Source organism: Piliocolobus tephrosceles, chromosome X, assembly GCF_002776525.5.
Source record: "Piliocolobus tephrosceles isolate RC106 chromosome X, ASM277652v3, whole genome shotgun sequence".
NCBI classification, from domain to species: Eukaryota; Metazoa; Chordata; class Mammalia; order Primates; family Cercopithecidae; genus Piliocolobus; species Piliocolobus tephrosceles.
In genome coordinates, this window is record NC_045455.1 from 64,540,109 (window position 1) to 64,560,956 (window position 20,848).

A 20,848-nucleotide genomic window follows, 5' to 3' on the forward strand; every position below is an offset into this window, starting at 1 on the left:
TAGTAAAACCCAACTAAATAATTCTATTCAAAGCCCAGACACAACCTAATAGATGGCTATGTCAACTATCAAGAGTTAACATTAGAGACTGAAACTTTTTCAACCTGTGCAGTCACAACATATAGGTGTGGTAGCTGGAAAACCAATGATGCAAAAGATTACACAACTTGGGAGATCAAGGACAAGTGCAGGAACACTTTTATTTTCTGCCAACTGACTACAAACTCTAGGGATTTGGTAGTTTTCTTAAATGGTAAAACTATTTCAAGAGCCACATGTATCATTGACTTTGCTTTAACCTAGTAGTGTGACTCTCACAAAGCAACATATACAGAAGCTCCTCAAATCACATGGGGTTACAATCAACAGAAAGTGTGGCTCAAACCAAGAGAGCAAAGAAGCTGTAAGATGCTACTTCAAGGGCCTCACTTTGTAGTTTGCAGGCTGTATAAGGAATTTGGACCTTAGGTGTGATGGAAAGCCATGGGAAGTTCACTATAAGGGCATGGTCCAATTTACTATTTTTTTAAATGTCATTCTGGCTGCAGTATGGTGAACACATTATCAAATCAGGACTGGAAATGGAGACTTCTTAGGAAACTACTACATTAAGTCTAGGTTAGAAAAGGACGTTAGCCACAGAGGTGACAAAGAGAAATACGATAAGTTGGAACATACTAGAAGCAGCGAGACTTGCTAATGGGTGAACACGTGAGATAAGATAAATTGAAGATGACTGCAAGGTGCTGGGCTTGCCTAGATGTGTATGTGGCATCCAGTAACCATTCAATGAAAAGTATTGATTTTTCTCCTTGCAGATTTTTTTTCAGACCTTTCCCTGGTCTCTACTTTGACCTCATCTCCTTTGCCACAGAATACAAAAATATTTGCCTCTCTAGTCTTCATCTTCTCAAAATCACTAATAACCCCCTTATCAAATCCAACTGATTCCTATCTGACTTGATCTCTCTGTGGCCCTTGACAATAATAACCAGGCCTTTCGGCTTACCATTCTGTTGCCTCTTAAAAACTAATGTTCTCCTTGGGCTCAGTACTTAAGGCTTCTTCCCCTCTACAAACATTCTTTGATTCCTTAACTATTGGGGGGCTTCACATATGTGTTGATGCATGCTGATGACTCAAGTCTATTTTGAGCCTAGACAGTGCCCCTGAGCAACGGCAGCACATAGTTTTCTCTAGACTACCTGAAATGTCCCAGGGCAACTCACATACAAATATTCACAACCTAAAACTACTTTCTCTCCTCAAACCTATTCCCCAATGCTGAATGCAATCTTCTAAGTGCTATCATCCTAAGTGCTATCTAAATGAATGGCACCAGTTCCTACTACATTCCCCCAGCCAGAAACTCAGGAGACATCCCTTATATTCCAATTGTTACCAAGTCTGGTGCATTTTACATAAAACAACTCCCCTTCATGCTCTCAATGCAGATATTATTCTTCGATCCGGTCAGCACCACCATCTTCCTGCTATCCACTATCCCTTGTTCCTCCTCCACTTAACGATCTATTCTGCTTTTAAAGTAGGTTTTGTAATTCAGAAAATTTCATTTTCCTTCCTCCAAATTCTTGACACATCTCCACGATCATATAAAACTGAAAACCCTGTGCTGCGATTTAATGCCTTTGATGGCCGGACCTCTCTGTCACCTGGGCTGGAATGCAATGGCACGATCTCAGCTCACTGCAACCTCTGCCTCCAGGGTTCAAGCGATTCTCCTGCCTCAGCCTCACGGGAAGCTAATTATGGCTGCCCACCACCACACAAGGCTAATTTTTTGTATTTTTAATAGAGACGGGGTTTCACCATGTTGGCCAGGCTGGTCTCAAACTCCTGACCTCGTGATCCGCCTGCCTTGGCCTCCCAGAATGCTGGGATTACAGGCGTGAGCCACCGTGCCTGGCTGCACTTCTAATTAATTGCCAGGTGATACTAATACTGCTGGTCCAAGAGCCACACATTAAAAACCAAGGTACTAATGCTAGCCACATGACTATCCTAGGCAATTCTTCTCCTAGGTACATACAACCAAAAGAAATGCATGTGTTCACCAAAATACACGTACAACAGTATTCACAGCTTTATTTATGCTAGTTAATAACTAGAAACCCAGATGTCCACTGTTAGAATAAATTGCGCTGTGCTTATATTTATACAACATATATTTATACAATGGAATATTACACAGCAATGCAAAAGAACTACTGCTTCACACGATATGAATGTATACTCACGTAATGATTAAAGCAAAAACAGAGTGCCTACATTCAACAAAGCACCTACTGTATGATTCTGTTTATGAGTCAAGAACAAGCAAAACTAATTGATTGTGATGGAGGTCAAAACAGGAGTCAGCAGGACAGTAAGAATTACTGGCTCAGAAGGAGCACCAAGGAGCATTATGAATGGAGATACTCTGTATCTTAATCTGGTGGTGTAAACATGTGAAAATTCATCAAACTATAGACTTAAAACTTGTGTTATTTACATATGTCATACATGCCTCCATAAAAATTTTTAAAAGTACAGTTAAGATGGAAAGTGACAATAAAATTCATTATGTTAATATTGTTTAAAAGCAACTATTATATAAAGCAGATTTCCAAACGAAGCACTAGGTCTAACAGTACAGTAACAAATGTAAATTAAAAGTAATAGCTGTCTAGCTAATACAAGGAATTATGGAGAAAAATTATCAGTGCTTTCTGTAACATTATCCCCAAACCGATCCCAGAAGCCTTACTCCCAGTATCCAAAGGTTTATATATTTAGGTGTAAAAAACATACCTCGACCCTAAAAGGCCTTATAGGACCTGGCTCCTAGTTTCCTGCCCAACCTTCTCTCTTAATCAAATGGGCCCTCTAATAAAAAGAGCCTTTTTGTTGCTTCACATACAGGCCAACTTCACTCCTACCTCAGGATCTGCACTGGCTCTTGGTCCTGCCTGGAATATTCCTCCCCCAGAGCTTCCAAGTTATTTCCCTTGTTCCTTCAGATCTCCGCTCAAAGATCTTCTCAACGGAGGCTCTAGTACCATGTGGCATATTTCTTATAAAAGTCATAGCTAGCAAAAACGCTGTCTTGCCTCAAAGTGTTAAACGTAACAACAAAACAGGTTTCCTCTTCTCTGTGATGTAACGCAAAAAACAAACTCCTGGCTAAATTCTGTGACCCACACCATCATTTATCTTTAGGTTCTCCTTTAATTCTTATTATTTAACTCTTGCTCTTTTACATTCCTTTACAGCTTTGTGGTTTGTCTTCACTGTACACCTACAAAAAGTGATTTCTAGGTTAGCTAAGTATATAACCAAGACTTTAACCCATAGCAATCAGCGCCTTTGCGCACAGCCACTCCAAAAAAATTTTTGATGAATATACAAATGAGTGAATAATGAACTGTGATAAGACATCTGGAAAGTTTCAGGGACGTGAGGGAAAAGTTTTTGCTCCAATAGACTGACTTCATACCGACACTTTTACATTTAAGAATGGCAAGAATGATTGTCAAACGAAAAAATTAACTTCATCGAGCCCAGAGTCCATTTTTCTAGTCATAAATGTCATTTAAAAACAAAAATCCTTTCAGCCCAGCCCAGAACCCACTTTTCTCTTCTAGTCATAAATGCCAATTAAAAAAAAAAATTCTTTCAGCCCAACTACAAACGCCAACCATGCTCCCAAGAAATACAGGTTTTTCTCAGGAGCTGTAGGGAGTGGAAAGGGCGAGATAGGCGTCTAGGGTAACGCGGCTACCGTGGAACAGAGAAAGGAGACCGAGAATCTCAATACCGGGGCTGAGAGGCAGCATCAACAAGAGCCTGGGTCCCTGTCCGGCGGTGCTGGGAGAAGACGAGTCAGCCGGGCCCCGAAGTGGCCCAGTTCCCCTAAAGAGAGTGGAGGAAGCAGAAATGGGCTCTCTCACCTCTAACGCCGCCTGGGGGTCCTCGTCGATTAGGGCATCCGAGAAGCTCTGGAAAAACCTGTCAGGAAAACAACGACTTCAGCAGGGCTCACTAGCCAAGGAAAGGGGGATAAAATAAATAGCAAAGGGAAAGAAAAACACGCACCTCTGGGATGTTGCACTTTCTGCTGCAGCCGCCGCCATCCCTCGTAGTCACTGCTGCTGCCGCCGGAGTTGCTACTATCGCGGTTACCACCTCCACCACCGCCCAAAGGGGAAACTTCTGGAGAAACACCAACCGAGCGTCCGTCCTAAATAGCCAACGAGCAGCCACGCAGCGTGCCGCTAGCCGGAAGGGAGGAGACACGCCGGCGCGGGGCCGGCCGGGACGGTGGAGGACCTATTCCTCCTAGCCCCTCCCCGACCCTGGACCAGTACTCCCAGTCCCCGCCCCTCGCAGCCATGGTTACTGAGGCCCGGGGCGTACACGTTCTCCCTTCCTTCGACGGCGCCCACGCCAGCGGGCACTCCCACGGAGCTTTCAGTAGTAGTTTAGAAGCACTTTTGTAACGTACTGTCATCCCTCAGGAACGTGTGGCGGTTAGGGGCGTTTGTATGTCCGTTAATAACGCAAGCTACTTCGAGCTTCCATTTTCCCTAGTTTTTATCATGGCTGCCACAGGTAGCCAAGTCCTTTCACTCCCATTACCTCATTCGCGGCTGTGTGGTCTCTTCCGGGAGCAGAGGCCCGGATGACGCACGGATTCCCGCGATCTTTGGGCTGGGAATCCTAAACGGCTGGGACTCACCGGAAGTCATTCTGCCCTAATAGCGGCGAAAAGCCTTCTGGTTCCTGGGGCAACGCGACAGGCGGCCCTTCCCCAGAACGCCACGACCCAGGATTTCCTCTTAGTGGGCTTCCCAGACCAAGAAGGGAAACCTTTTCCATCCGAAGGTACTGAGAGGAGGAAGGTGGCCTGAAGCTATCTCAGTGCCGCTTTGTTTCCCACGCTTGTCGGTCAGCCCTTCCTCAACGCTCTTTACGCTTGCAGATCGGATGGAGAAAGCTGCCAGCACGTTCCAGGGATGGGGGCAGATTGAGGAGCGAGAGGGAGTAGTCTTTGTCTAACTTTATACCAGTACCAAACTGTGTTAACTTAATGTAGTTTTATAATAAATCTTTAAGTCCTGTAACTTATTCTCCCAAGATTGCTTTGGCTTATTCTACGACCTTTGTATTTCTAGGTGAATTTTGGAATTAGGTTAAAAAAAAATGGGATTTTTACTGGACTTGCATTGAATCTATAGATCTGTTTGGGGAAAACTAGTATCTTAACATTAAGTCCTTCAATCCATGAGTATCATTCTACCCCACCATTTATTTAAGTGGTCTTTAATAATGCAGCTGTGCTTGGATAGATTGCAGTATAGAGATCATACATGTCTTTCATTAGATTTATTGTTAAATGGCATTTTGACTATATTCTGCTCGTTGTAAGAATAAACAATATTGATTTTTACATACTGATCTTATATTCAAGCATCTTGCTAAGTTCCCTTGTTACTTGTAATACTCTGTATGTAGATTCTTTCGGAATTTCTGCGATCAAAATCTTGCAATCCACGAATAAAGATGGTTTAACTTCTCTGTAACCTTTATACCTTTTATTTGTATTTATTTTTGCCTTTTGTTGCTGGCTAGTATTTCCACTATTGAGTAAAAATAGTGATAATGGACTTCCTTGTCTTGGTCCTAACATCAGGAGGAAAGCATTGAATATCAAGTGCTTTTTCTGCCTTTATTGAAATGTTCATTTGTAGTTTTTAATGTTACTGTGAATTACACTGGTTAATTTTCAGATGTTATCTAAATGGCCAATTGTTCTTCTGAACCCACTGACTCCAAGTGGGATGGCACTGTAAGAAGAGAGGCAGAGCCAGTGAAGGAGACAAGGTTTATTGAGGACCTACATACAAGGGTGGTCCAGTGGTGGTGGGCTGGCCTGGAGAACTGCTACTATTTGTAAAAAGCATATAATCTGTATACGATTTTCACTTAACACCCTCCTTCTAGCAACCTCCATTGAACCCAAAAACAAAGGGCCTTGATTTCCTGTACAGCCTAAGATATGGGCCAGGGATGTGGATGTCCTTCATAGATAAGGAGTGAATCTCTGGGTTGGCTGCTCCTGGATTCCTTAGCCCAGGACTCCAAACGTAGGTTCTTCTTAGACCATAGGGTTAGTCTCAGGTATGCCCCAGTTATGGCTCTACACTAATGTGTGTACACCAGCCTCTGCCATGCACCAATACACATAAATGTATGGCCTCTGAAAGGGTGAATTCCAAGACTGACCTATAGACCCAACATGAGAAGAAGTTCTATATATTATGGACATTGAAATCAATGAGATACCAAAACTACCACCAGAATGGCTTAAATTAAAAGGACTTCCAATACCAAGCATTGACAAGGATATGCAGCAACTATATCTTTCATATATTGTTGGTGAGAGTTTAATCCTTTTGGAAAACTGTGGTACTGTATGTCTGTTCTTGCATTGCTATAAAGAAATACCTGAGACTAGGTAATTTATAAAGAAAAAATGTTTAATTGGCTCTTGGTTCTGCAGACTATACAAGAAGCATAGCAGCTTCTACTTTTGCAGAGACCTCAGGAAGCTTCCAATCAAGGCAGAAGGCAAAGGTAGAGCAGCCATCTTACATGGCAGGAACAAGTAGGGTAGGGGGAGGTACACATTTTTAAACAATCAGATCTCACAAGAATTCACTGTTGCGAGGATAGTACCAAGGGGGGTGGTACGTAACCATTCATGAGAAACCCACCCCTATGATCCAGTTACCTCCCACCAGGCCCCACCTCTGACACTGGGGATTACAATTTGACATGTGATTTGGGTGGGGACACATATCCAAACTATATCAGACACTCTACTAAAGGTAGTTATACATAGACCATAACCCAATAATTCTACCACTGGGCATATACCCAAGAGTATTTATTATTTATGATCATGTAGAAGAATATTCATTGCAGCATTACCCAAGGTAGCAAAAACTGGAAATAATCTAAATGTCCTTAAATAGGAGAAAAAATATTACATAGCAGTGAGTTAACAATGAACGACTACTACACACAACGATATGGATGAACTTTATATACATAAGTTGTGGTAAAAAAAAAAAGCCAGAGTACATCATGATTGATTCCACTTAGATGAGAGGTATCATAAGGGAACCTCCTGGTTGTCAGGGAGGGTGGGGAAAAGGAGCACGAAGAAATCTTCTTGGATGCAGGAAATGTTACATATCTTGATCTGGCTGGTAATCACGGCAGTGTATTCAAACATAAAATTTTATCAAATTATGCACAAGATTTATGCAGGCTGGGTACACGCTCACGCCTATAATCCCAATACTTTGGGAAGCCAAGGCAGAAAATCACTTGAGCCCAGGAGTTCAAGACCAGCCCGGGCAAGCTGGTGAGATCGCGTCTCTACAAAAAATAAATAAACAAAAAGCATTAGCCAAGGATGGTTGTACATGCCTCACCTACTTGAGAGGCTGAAGTAGGAGGATCACTTGAGACCAGGAGGTTGAGACTCTTATCGTGTTACTGCACTCCAGCCTACATAATAGTGTGCGTCTCTTAACAACAACAACAACAAATTGTTCACTTTGATTTTGCAGATTCATTTGCGGAGAAATGATATCTTTCCCTTGTATTGCCTCTTCCAATCCATGAACGTAATTGCTTGCTTCATTCGGTTATTCATATCTATCTTTTAGTAAAGTTTTTATAATTTTCTCCATAAATTCTTGGCATCAGTTTATTGAAATCTTGGGAGGAAGGAGAGACAAATGCTTAAGAAGTTATTAATAAAATGTTTTCGGCTGGGCACGGTGCCTCATGCCTGTAATCCCAGCACTTTGGGAGGCCGAGGCGGGCAGATCACCTGAGGTCAGGAGTTCAAGACCAGCCTGGCCAACTTGGTGAAACCCCGTCTCTACTAAAAAATACAAATATTAGTGGGGCCATGGTGGCAGGTGCTTTAATCCCAGCTACTTGGAAGGCAAAGGCAGGAGAATCATTTGAACCCAGGAAGCAGAGGTTGCAGTGAGCTGAGATCCAGCCATTGCACTTAAGCCTGGGAGACAAGAGTGAGACTGCTCTCAAAAAAAAGTTAAAAAAAAAGTTTTCATATGCAAATGACATAACTAAATATGCCAATGTACTTAGCTTTGGTAATTTAAAGAAGGGGAGTAGTAATCATGCTGGATTAAGTGGGCATTTATTGAAGGATAATTCATCTTCAAACTGAAGAGTAAAAACAGTCATCTATACTGTATTACTTAACATCTTCCTAGGAAAGGATCCTTTTCATTTAAAAGAGAAAACCTTCCCAGTCTAACATTGAAGCCATCCTTAAGTGTATAATACTTGATAATTTCAAACTGAATCTAACAAAATCCCTTATTTGTGTCTTTTTCACAATAAAGCTTTCCCAAAGAGAAGTTTTTTTAAAAAAAGAAAATTTTAAAAAGATTTGTGCACTTTACAAAGTTTATACTTCAATAGAAAAAAGATTTAAAACAAACTCAGTAATAATCAAAATTTAAAATGCTAAAAGCCATGACATTTATAGTAACATCAAAATATTAAATACTGAAAAAAAGCTGACAAAAGATACGCAAGATGTGCACTGAAAACTAAAAAATATTGCAGCCAGGCACGGTGGCTCATGTCTATAATCCTCGCACTTTGGGAGGTCGAGGTGGGTGGATCACCTGAGGTCAGGAGTTTGAGACCAGGCTGGCCAACATGGCAAAACCCTATCTCTACTAAAAACACAAAACAAATTAGCTGGTTGTGGTGGCGGGTGCTTGAAATTCCACCTACTTGGGAGGCTGAGGCAGAAGAATTGCTTGAACCCGGGAGGCGGAGGTTGCAGTCAGCCGATATCAGGCCATTGCACTTCAGCCTGGGCAATGGAGCAAGACTCTGTCTCAAAAAAAAAGAAGAAAAAGAAAAAGAAAAAAAAAACAACAACATTGCCGAGAGAAATTAAAGAAAACTAACAAATGGAGAGCTCCTCCAAATTCATGAGTCAAGACGACTCAATACTGTTGAGATCTCAGTTCTTCCAAGATTGACCTATAGACTCAACATGATCCTAATCAAAATCCCTAGTTGGGCATGGTGGCTCATGCCTAATCTCAGCTCTTATTGGGGCTGAGACAGGAGAATCGCTTGGAGGCAAGGAGTTCAAGACCAGCCTAGACAATAGAGACCCCATCTCTGAAATAAAATACATTTAACAATCCCAAAGCTTTTCCCTTTTAGAAGTTGACAAACTGATTCTAAAATTCAAATGGGGGAAAAAATTCAAATGAAAATGCAAAGGACTTAGAATAGCTAAATCAGCTTTGAAAAATAACAAAGTTGGAGAGATAACATTACTTGATTTCAAGACTTGTCAACCTTGTGGTATTGGCGCAAAGATAGACAGATTAATGCAACAGAGAATCCATAAACAGACCCAAACCATAAGTAGACAACTGATTTTTAACACAGGTCCAAAGGTCATTCAGTGGAGAAAAAAAGAGTTGAAAAGGAGAGACTTTACAACAGATTGGATATACATGTGCCAAAAAGTGAGTTTCAATGTATATCTTGCACCATGTACAACAATTCACTCAAAATGGATTATGGGGCTACAACTCCTATAAAACTTCTAGAAGAAAATCTTTGTGATCTTGGGTTAGACAAAGATTTCTTAGCACACCAAAAGCATGATCCATAAAAGAAGAAATTTGTAAATTAGACTTCACCAAAATTTAAGAGATTCTACACTAGGAAAATATTTGCAAACACATCTCTGATGAAGAGTCTGCATCCAGAATATATGAAGATCTCTCAAAACTTAGAAACTGTAAGTCAAAAGGGAAATAGAAATTAAAACCACAACCATATACCACTACACACCCATTTAAATGGCTAAAATAAGAAAGACTGACCATGTATGTCGGCAAGAATGTAGAGCAACCGGAAGACTCATACACCACTGGTAGGAATGTAAAAAGGCACAACAATAAAATGACTTAGACCACTGCTACACAATTAGCACCCAAGAGATATGAAATAACATGTTCATGCAATGTTTGTACAGGAATGTCTATTTATAGCAGTTTTAATGGTTAACAGTTGAAAACTGGAAACAATCCAAATGTTTATCAACAGGTGAATGGATAAACAGTAGTACAGCTGGCCGGGCGCAGTGACTCATGCCTGTAATCCCACACTTTGGGAGGCCGAGGCAGATCACCCGAGATCAGGAGTTCGAGACTAGTCCAGTCAACTCTGTCTCATCTAAAAATACAAACAAATGTGGCGTGCACCTATAGTCCCAGCTACTCGGGAGGCTGAGGCAGGAGAATCGCTTGAACTCAGGAGGCAGAGGTTGCAGTGAGCCAGGATCATGCCTGAGTGACAGAACGAGACTCCGTCTCAAAACAAACAAACAAAAAACAACAGTAGTATAGCCAGTATAGCCATACAATGGAATACTGCTCAGCAATAAAAGGAATGAAGTATTGCTACACACTACAACATGGATGAATCTCAAAATTATGCTAAGTGAAAGAAACCAGACAAAAATAGTACACTTTGTATGATTCCATTTATATAAAATCCTGAAATTTTAAAACTCATCTGTATGACAGACAACAGATTAGTGGTTTACTGAGTGGGGGTGGGGGTTGGAGAGCAGGGTGGAATTTTAAGAATAAAGGGGGCATTAGGAAACATATTGGGGTAACAGGTATGTTCACTATCTTGATTATGGTGATGATTTTACAAGTGTATATATATGTAACACTTCAAAATGTACACTTTAAATAATGTGCGTGGTTTGCTTTATGTCAATTATAGCCCTATAAGCTTTTTTTTTTTTTTGAGACGGAGTCTCACTCTGTCGCCCAGGCTGGAGTGCAGTGGTGAGATCTCAGCTCACCGCAAGCTCCACCTCCCTGGTTCACGCCATTCTCCTGCCTCAGTCTCCCGAGTAGCTGGGACTATAGGCACCCACCACCACACCCAGCTAATTTTTTGTGTTTTTAATAGAGATGGGGTTTCACCGTAGCCAGGATGGTCTCAATCTCCTGACCTCGTGATCCATCCACCTCAACCTCCCAAAGTGGTGGGATTACAGGCATGAGCCATCACGCCTGGCCTAAAGCTATTTTTTAAAACACATTTAGAGCTGTAGATAAGAGTTGATAGTCATAAGCATATGGATGGTGGTAAGCAACATGAGAACACTAGCACAAGGAGGCCAGGCATAGTGGCTCACACCTGTAACCCCATCACTTCGGGAGGCCAAAGCAGGAGCATCCCTTGAGTCCAGGAGTTCGAGACCAGCCTGGGCAATACGGTAAAACACTGTCTCTACAAAATACATTAGCCAGATGTGGTGGTGCACGCCTGTAGTCCCAACTACTCCTGAGGCTGAGGTGGGAGGATTGTTTGAGCCCAGGTCGAGGCTGCAGTGAGCTGTTACTATGCCACTGCACTCCAACCTGGGCAACATAGCGAGACCCTGTGTCAAAAAAAGAAAAAAAAAGGCAAGAAGAAAATTTAGTTTTTTCACTTAATAAATATTGAATCCCTACTATGTATAGATACTATGTGAGGTATTAGGGATACTAAAATGACTGCAATCTTGGTGCTTAATAATCTAGTGTTGGAATCACACATATCAACAAGCAGTTATTGCAGTGTCACATATGTCTAAATGGGAGAGAGTAAAGGGTTCTGTGAGAGAAGTCAGAAGATTCTGAAAGCTCAGAGGAAGTAATGTCTCAGCTGAAGCCTGAAGAACATATAGGAGTTAACTAGCATGAGATAAACTGCTGAGCAGAGTGGGCTGGAAAGCAGAGCTAGCACAGTGATTTGGGAAATACAGCTTCAGGGATGTTTATTTGCAAAAGCCCCTTCAAACCCTCTATCTAATTTGTTAATATAATTTTGTATGTATTTTTCCTAAATAAATCCCCTCCCCACTCCCACAACCCCACCAAATTGTGTAAATTTTGGCCCCACAAAACCTGGATTTGTCCTTAAGTAGGTCTTTCTTTTGGGTTATTTAGAATTCAGCTCTTTCTTGTTTGGGGAATTCCTTGAGTCTTCCCACTGAGCCAGTCTCCCTCTATAAAAGCTGAAAATGCCAAACGACTTAAGTTGAACTTGCACATACTTTAAAATTGGTAGCTAGTTAACAACAATAAATCAAGGAAGGACCTTAGTGTATCCTCTCCAGATGCAGTAGCACATGTGTCAAGATTAAATTCCCAAAGCAGCAGATAGTATTACAAAGCACAGTGTGTCAGTGCTTGGCAACAGCGGCTACAATTTCCTCACCCAACCAGTTATGCAGTATAGTTCCAGGATTTATTCCCAGCGGTGTGGCTAAGACTGATGCTGATTCTCTAGTCCTTTTGGCCATTCTGCGAGCAGCACAATATTCTTCTAATACAATTTATCTTATGCTGAAAACCAGAATCCATCTCTGTTGCTTATGACTAAAAATCCAAACTGACATACAATTTGGTATTTGGAAGTGGAGTACTACCAAACAGACCTGGAATGGTGTGTAACTGGCCAAGTGGAAAAGGCAGGATGGAGGGCAGAGACACAACTGTTTCGGGCTAGGAAACTAGTGACTCTGAGACAGGACACCAAGGTCACACAATTAAGAAATGTACTCTAAAGCTGAGCAGCCTTAGAAAGAGTCTTCTTCCCAGTGCTCATATTAGATGTGGCTGTTGAGGACAGAACACCAGAGAGCCACAGCCACCAGTTGAAAAAGCAGCCTGTGTATTCCACCAGAGATCTTAGACATGAAGCTGGATAGAGTATCTGGATGAGATTCTGGTTGATTCTCTTTGGGAAACAAATACATTTTTCATATGGGCATGAACATTTTTCACTGTATGTACAGGAAGGACAAGTATACCTAACAGTAGGATACTTCACTCCTCCTCCCTTCTTCCTTGCTGTGGAGCCCCAATTTTGTTTCTCCAGCACATGACTAAGTCATTTGTGGTAATCCCACAACCCACACTGTTGGGATCCCCAACCCCACATTGGCCATTATGGCCAACAATATGGTTTACGAAGGGGTATATAACTAATCTAGCCAATTAGGCCATGCATGAGATATCTGCTCAGGGATTCTGGGAAAGGTCTCCTTATTGATAAACAGAAACACAGAATAAATTACTGCAGCTACCATTAGCAGTAGCCATCCTGGAAGACCAAACCAATATCCCAAGGAAAGTGAAAGCAGAAGGATGGAGAAACCTGATTCCTCAGTGTTACCACTGAGCTCCTGAGTTAACCAACCCAGAAACCTCCAAACTCCTGACTTTTTGTTTTGTATTATTTAATAATTTTCAGTTAGGTTTTTCTGTTTGCTTCTTGCAATTGAAAGCATTCTTATTCTAATTGCTATTATGTCTGGGAGTGTAGAATTTGATCATAAGGCTGGTGAAATAAAGAAGAGGTGAGACCACATTGGGCCTCAACTCCATCTGAAAAGACTAAAAAAAACACTGAAGGCTTGACATAATTAGACTGACACTCCTGTTGCATTGGGGAGAACAGATTGGAAGCGGACAAGTTGAAAACAGAGAATAAGAACAGTGACCTTTAGACAAAACTTGGGAGAACTCTAATCTTTGAAAAAGTCTCTGGAGCAACACAAAGGGAACATTAGGAAATTATTTTTTACATGGTAAAAGGGGGAAAACATTACAGAAGCAGGAGGATAGGAGAGTTGGGCACTTCAGATTGGGCAAAACTGAAGGCAATAGAGGGTTTAGAAGAAAAGTGTATGAAAGGTTATCAATTGATCAAGAGGTCCAGGAAGAGAAGGATGGATGGGATTCAGCAATATGGAAATGGTTACTCTTAGTGACCTTTGCAACAACAACTTCAGGGTAATAAGTCAAATGCAAAACTACAGAGGGTTAAAGAATAAATGGAAAGTGAGGAAGGCAGCAAGTTTACAGGTTAAGGACAGTGACAATAGCATCACAGGTCCTTCCTTAATAAACAATCTTGAGTCAATGATTTGGTGTGGAGAGGCCAAGTACTGAGAGCCATGTCCTATTCAGGAGTTGATGACTAGATTATGCTAGGGCTACAGAGAGTCAAGACGTAATATAGGGACAGATCATGCTGGTCCTTGTAAACCCTGTTCAGAAGTTTGCATATTCCTGGTAAGAAATGGTAACTTAAACTAAGGTAGAAACATGAAGATGAATGACACATTAAAAGCTTTTGAGGACGTAAATTACCTGGGCTGCATGATTGATTGGATGTGGATATCAGATGTGACTGAGCCATGAAAGTAGATGAGATTCTCAAAGGAGCATGTGCAGTGGGAAGAGAGCCAAGAATGGAATCTTAAGAAATACCAGGACATAAGGGAGAGCTCCCCAACTAATGTACTATGAATGGGTTATGGGTATGCCCAAAATACTGATCCCTTTCGTCTAAATGGATGGTGAGAGTCACTGGCTGGTCACACGCAGCAGTAAGCAACTTCACTGGTTAACCCCAGTGTGTCTCTGGAGGGCAGACATTATATTCTGTCAACTTTGTACTACAAGTTCCATGACTATGTGGAGCCATCCTTGATACCTTACCCAATACATGTTGGTTAAATGAATAAATGTAGAGCAACATTGAGGGACAAACTTAAAATGATAGGTTGGGGCCAGACCAGTTATTCTTAAACTTCCAAGTGTACATTAAGATTACCTAGTGCTTTTCAAACTTGAATGTCTATATTATTCTGATTCATTAGGTCTGGAGCAGGGTCTGGAGTTCTATTTTTCTAAAATGTTTCCAGTGATGCTGATGCTAATTTGGGACCACTCTGAGTAGCAAGAAATAAACAATACTAGCTAAAAATACAAACTGTACAGCTTTCCCATGAGATACAAATTCAGTAGGTATGGGGTGGAACCAAAGAATTTGCATTTTAAGAAAAACATCAGCTGGGTGCAATGGCTCACGCCTGTAATCCCACCACTTTGGGAGGCCAAGGAGGGGTGGATCCCTTGAGCCCAGGAGTTGGACACTAGACAGGGAAACATGGTGAAAACCCCTTTCTATAAAAAATACACACATCTATTAGCCAGGTATGGTGCAGGCCTGTGGTCCCAGCAACTCAGGAGGCTGAAATGAGAGGACTGCTTGAGCCCTGGGAGGTGACAGTTGCTGTGAGCAAAGATTGTGCCACTGTACTCCAGACTGGGTAACACAGCGAGACACTATCTCAAAACAAACAAACAAAAACAAACAAACAAAAAAACAAGAACAACATTAACTCTGAAATAGTTGGCCTAGGAACCCAGTTTGATGGAGAAATTTGAACGTTAAGCTAAGGCTTCTGGACTTCATCCTACAGGTAGCAAGAAAGGCACTGAGGTTTTCCATATACAAGTACTACGTATTCCCAAGGGATATTTTTATTTTTTACTTTTTTATTTTTTTTGAGACAGGGTCAACAAAAAGAGAACAGAAAAAATGAGAGAAAAATAAAGGAAGGCCAGGAGTTGGCAAGCAAAGACACACTCAAGAGTGCTTCTCTTTGCTTACTTGCGCTCTGAACTGTTCAATAAATAGTGAAGAACACAAAGCTAACTGCAGTATTTATTTCAGACCTGCTGCTGCTCTCCAATTTAAAAGCAATACAGGTTCCATTAAATTTGTCACAGTTGAAACTGGTAAAGGTAGACCTCTACAAGTGCCTCTTGACTTACAATGGGTTTATTGGAAGGGGAAATTATCGTAAGTCAAAATGCCTTCAATACACCTAACCTACTAAGCATCAGAGCTTAGACTAACCTACCTTAAATGTACTCAGAAGACTTACATTAACCTACATTTGAGCAAAATCATCTAACACAAATTATTTTTTATTATAGAGGGTTGAATACCTCATGTAATTTACGGGAACAATGTCCTAAACATGAAAAACAGGATAGTTGTATGGGGACTCAAAGTTCGCTTTCTGCTGAATGTGCATCACCTTTGGAACCATCATGAAGTCAAAAAAAATTTTAAGTCAAACCATCCTAAGCCCTGGACTGTCTGTATATGAAGTGCTCCCTAAGGGGCACTATGCCAGATACCATGCCTAAGTGTTTTCCAACTTTCTGTACCACGTTCAAAAGGAGCATCTTCATAAAGATGTTACTGACATCATGGAAAATATTAGTCCTTCCTTTCTTTGCAGCTGACAGTATTTTTAAAAGAAGCTCTAAACCACAAGCATATTCCAGCAGCTGTTTGTTCTTCCTGGTATGAGTTACTTCCTCCCTCTGCCACCATCGCTTGTATTCTGGTTTGAGGAAATATTAAGCAGCACAGTAAATCAGTCTGTTTTCAGAAATTGCTTAGCCCTGGAATTAATATATTTTACAAAGCAGGTTTGCTTTAGCTCCTTAAGATTTGGTTTCTTAGAATAAAATCTTCCAAATTTAATAGCCAATTTGCATACATGTATAAATACATGAACTTTAAAAGCACCTTTATGATTAAGAGGGTTTTGTTATCCGTTTTTACAGAATGTAAAGCTGATTACCCTCTTTTGTCCACTGGAGAATTGCTTGAACCCAGGAGGCAGAAGTTATAGTGAGCCGAGATCATGCCACTGCACTCCAGCCTGGGCGACAGAGTGAGACTCTGTCTCAAAAATAAATAAATAAATAAAAGACAAGTTAATTTTTGTCAGGCCATGCCAAATATCTGGCTCCTCCTTTGCAACTACCACTTTCAGGGTTTAAAGGAGAGAAAGAATAGAAACTTTATGTAAATACAGAACAACTTTTAGATTCTAAAATAACTATGTAAGACATGGCTTGGCATCTTCAAGAACTTCAAATCAGTAATTTCAAATGGCCACAAATAATCTACCATTTTAAGGTATAGGATGCAGTGGCACGATCTTAGCTCACTGCAACCTCCGCCTCCCAGATTCAAGCAATTCTCCTGCCTCAGCCTCCTGAGTAGCTGGGACTGCAGGCGCTCACCACCACATCTGGCTAATTTTTGTATTTTTAGTAGAGACGGGATTTCACCATGTTAGACAGGCTGGTCTTGAACTCCTAACCTCGTTATCTGCCTGCCTCGGCCCTCTAAATTGCTGGGATTACAGGTGTGAGCCACCACGCCTGGCCTATGCCTTTCTTTTCATTGATGGTGGGTCATTTCTCTAAGGTGTAACAAAAGATAAGCATGTACAGAGATATAAAGAGTAAATGAATACACAGTATTAGGCATTTATATTTAAAATGAAAAATAATGTTCCTCACAAAATATTTGTTTGTTCAGAATTCAGTCAGCTCTACCTATTCTAAATCAAAGGACCTCTATTCACTGTGGGTAGATGTGAACCATGGCCCAGTTTGATTTAAGGTATAGAAAAATGCGGGACTGGCTAAATCCAGCACATGGTTCCCTCTCTAGGAAGTGGTATACAGAGAGTAAGAACACAGATGTAAATGCATTCATAATGTTCACATTATCCAACAGCAATAATACACACACGCAATAAGGTAAATCTACAGTTAAGGTAAAACCAAACTACACAAACAAAACCCAGCAGACTACAAAGCCTGATACCTGTTTCTAAGATCAGCGGTCTTCTCCTGGTCAGGATAATTGTCACAGCCTTGGTCAAACTGAGTCTGATGCTCTGGTCTTAATATTAACTCTAGTTGTAGCACATCTGGCAATTTTCATATCTGATATTTTGTTACTGAAACTGAAATAATAAAAAGGTCAAGTGCATTAGAAATCTTAGCTACTGTGGGGCGCAGTGCCTCACGCCTATAATCCCAGCACTTTGGGAGGCCAAGGCAGATCACCTGAGGTTGGGAGTTCAACACCAACCTGGAAACCCCGTCTCTACTAAAAGTACAAAATTAGCCGGGCATGGTGGCAGGTGCCTGTAATCCCAGCTACTCGGGAGGCTGAGGCAGGAGAATCACTTGAACCCGGGAGGTGGAGGTTGCAGTGAGCCGAAATTGTGCCTTGCACTCCAGCCTGGGCGACAAGAGTGAAACTTTATCTCCAAAAAAAAAGAAACCTTAGCTACAGAACAGTAACAGACTTTCTGAAACAGAAGTGTGATATCATTTAATTCTTATTTCATTTTTATCCACTAATTATATAGCGTACAAGGTTATGTTTAAATTTAAAAAGTCATCTATTAACATTCACATAACACAGAACATTACAATTTTTGTTTATTTCCATCTTTTAAAGATGTTCTTCAGAAATCTTCATTTCAAACATAAAAGTGTCACATGAAAAATTATTCCGAAAAAATGAAAGTACAATCAGTATCTGTATACCTATCACCTACATTCAATAACTAAATTAAAACCAAGAGATAGATATATTTATTTACTGCCGTGTATTCGTGCAAACACAAACAAAATGAGTCACTGAACTGACATTCCAGATACCTATGGTTTTCTTTTTCTTTTAAATATAATTTCTTTCAGAGATAGGGTCTCACTCTGTCGCCTAGGCTGGAGTGCAGTGGTGCCATCATAACTCAATGCGGCCTCAAACTCTAGACTTAAGCCATCCTCCTGCTTCAGCCTCCAAAGTAGCTAGAACTACAGGCACACGCCACCATGCCCAGCTAATTTTTTTTATGGTTTGTAAAGATGCGGTCTTGTTTTGTTACCCAGACTGGTCTCAAATTCCTGGCCTCAAGTGCTCCTCTTACCTCAGCCTCACCAAGTGCTGGGATTATGGGCATGAGCCACCACACATGGCCATTTCTTTTAACTTCCTGAAATACATCTGGTACACATGTTCATTGGGAACAACAGATTTAGATCACACTCCAAAATGAAGTAGTGCTACCACTTACTATCATGTAGGCAGCAAGGAGTCTAACATAGTATAAAATAATGAGAGATGAAGAGAGTAAGTGGAAAGATGTCAGCTTAAACGTAAGATTAAGAGGAAAAAGAGAAGGAAACAGACCTGAAGATTGCCATACCATGCATAAAACAAGCAGGGTATTTAACTGAAAAAAAAAAGTACTTTTCTCAGAAAAGCTATCTTATTCTGTTATTTGTAATAACGTTACTGAATTTATCATTTCTTTTTTCATGGACAAGCAACTGTAATTTCCTAAAAGGAAAGTAACTATTCAATTGGTCTCTTAAAACTATAATCTTACTTAAGACGTAAGTTTTTTAAAAACTTGAATTGCTAAAATTCCACTTACATGGTATATTCTATATGTAAATTTCCTTATGTGGTATATATTATATGTATTACTTACTAGCCACATGAAAATGGCCTATTTTGAGATACAAACATTACTGACCTAATGGTTTCATTCACTTACCTAATTTTAGGTCTCTCTCCATCTCTCTGTGCCCCACTCTTCCTCATGCTATGGAGCTGCCTGAGCAGCTCTGGCTTGTTTGTCAAAAGAGGGCAGCAGATGCAGCTGCCACCAACTCAGGACTCAGGGGCTCATTTCTGAAAAAGAAAATGAAAACCAAATGAGAAAGAAAGAAAGAGAGATTGATTATTATGCCATTCGTTTAGTGAAAAGCAAAATGATTTTGGGGGGAAAATTTTCTGTTGATCAAAAAAGTATCATTGAATTCAATTTCTGACAAAAGTAAGAATTCTCAACTATTAGGTACCAGTTTTAAATAAACTTTGAAATGTAAACTCAGAACAATATATTAACGTGGAGGGATGTGGGATCAGCCTCAAAAATTATAAATTAGTGGAATTTCCAATTAGATGCTATTGTATTTCAAAAACAATATATACTGCAAGCAAATATTAAGGCAGCTTAACCTGCTCATGGAAGTTTTACTCATAATAGCCCCAAACTGGAACCAATCGAAGGTCTGTTGTTAGAAAGAAAAAACAAACTGTGAGATATCCAAACAATGGAAGCGTACTCAGCTCACGCCAACATGACTGACTCTCATAGACATTAGATCAAGTGAAAGAAGTTGGACACAGAATATATTCTGTATGATTCCATTTCTGTCAAGTGCCAGAACAGGCAAAACTAATCTGAGGTGAAAAAACAATCAAAACAGCAATTGCCTCAGGACAGAAGGCTACTGACTAGGGAGATGAAAATGGGAAACACAGTGTCTTGGTTAAGTGTGTGGGTCACATGGGCTTATCCATTTGTCAAAATCCTCCAGCTAAGATTTGTACACTTTAATGTATGTAAATTTTACCTGAAAAAAAAAAAAGCCATCAATCATTACCAAGTCGGAGATGGAAACTGGGTGAAGGTATACATAACACAAGAATGGCAAAATGTTGATCATTGTTGAAGCTGGGTGACAGTATCAAGGGGTTCACTGTACCATTTTGTGTTCTTTGTGTGTGATTTAAATTTTTCATAAGAAAAAGCTTGTAAAAGCTTCCTAAATAAATTAGAGCAAGTTCATACAAAAACATTCTATTATAAAAAGAAAGTAAATTATATATAACATTTTTTCCTTTTTTTTTTTTTTTAAAGAGATGGGATCTCAATACGTCGTGAAGTCTGGCCTCAAAGTCCTGGGTTCACGCAATCCTCCCACATCATCTTCCTGAGTAGCTGGGACTACAGGCATCTGTCACCATACCTGGCTATTTGCAACATTTTTAAACTCACTGAGAACTGCCATCTCAAAATTAATATTTTATTATGCCTGGCTTTCTATATTATGATCTATTACCTAATACACAAATTAAAGTTCCCAAATTCCTACAGTTCTTGGAGAAAGATTTTAAGGACTTAACTGAGATACGGAAGATTTAAAATCTGATAGGAATG

General features: G+C 40.4%; 1 protein-coding gene across 1 annotated transcript in view; it reads right to left on the reverse strand.

The window, feature by feature from the left end:
- Positions 1-19,535, reverse strand: part of SUGT1 (SGT1 homolog, MIS12 kinetochore complex assembly cochaperone) — a 50,189-nt gene extending 30,654 nt beyond the window's left edge. Inside the window, exons 1-4 of the mRNA XM_026454249.1 lie at positions 19,397-19,535; positions 17,647-17,788; positions 4,096-4,212; positions 3,951-4,008 (exon numbers count right to left, since the gene is read on the reverse strand). Coding sequence (XP_026310034.1) covers positions 3,951-4,008; positions 4,096-4,133 — 96 coding nt within the window. The 5' untranslated portion in view covers positions 4,134-4,212; positions 17,647-17,788; positions 19,397-19,535. The remainder of the gene's footprint in view (positions 1-3,950; positions 4,009-4,095; positions 4,213-17,646; positions 17,789-19,396) is intronic.
- Between the last annotated feature and the right edge of the window lie 1,313 nt (positions 19,536-20,848).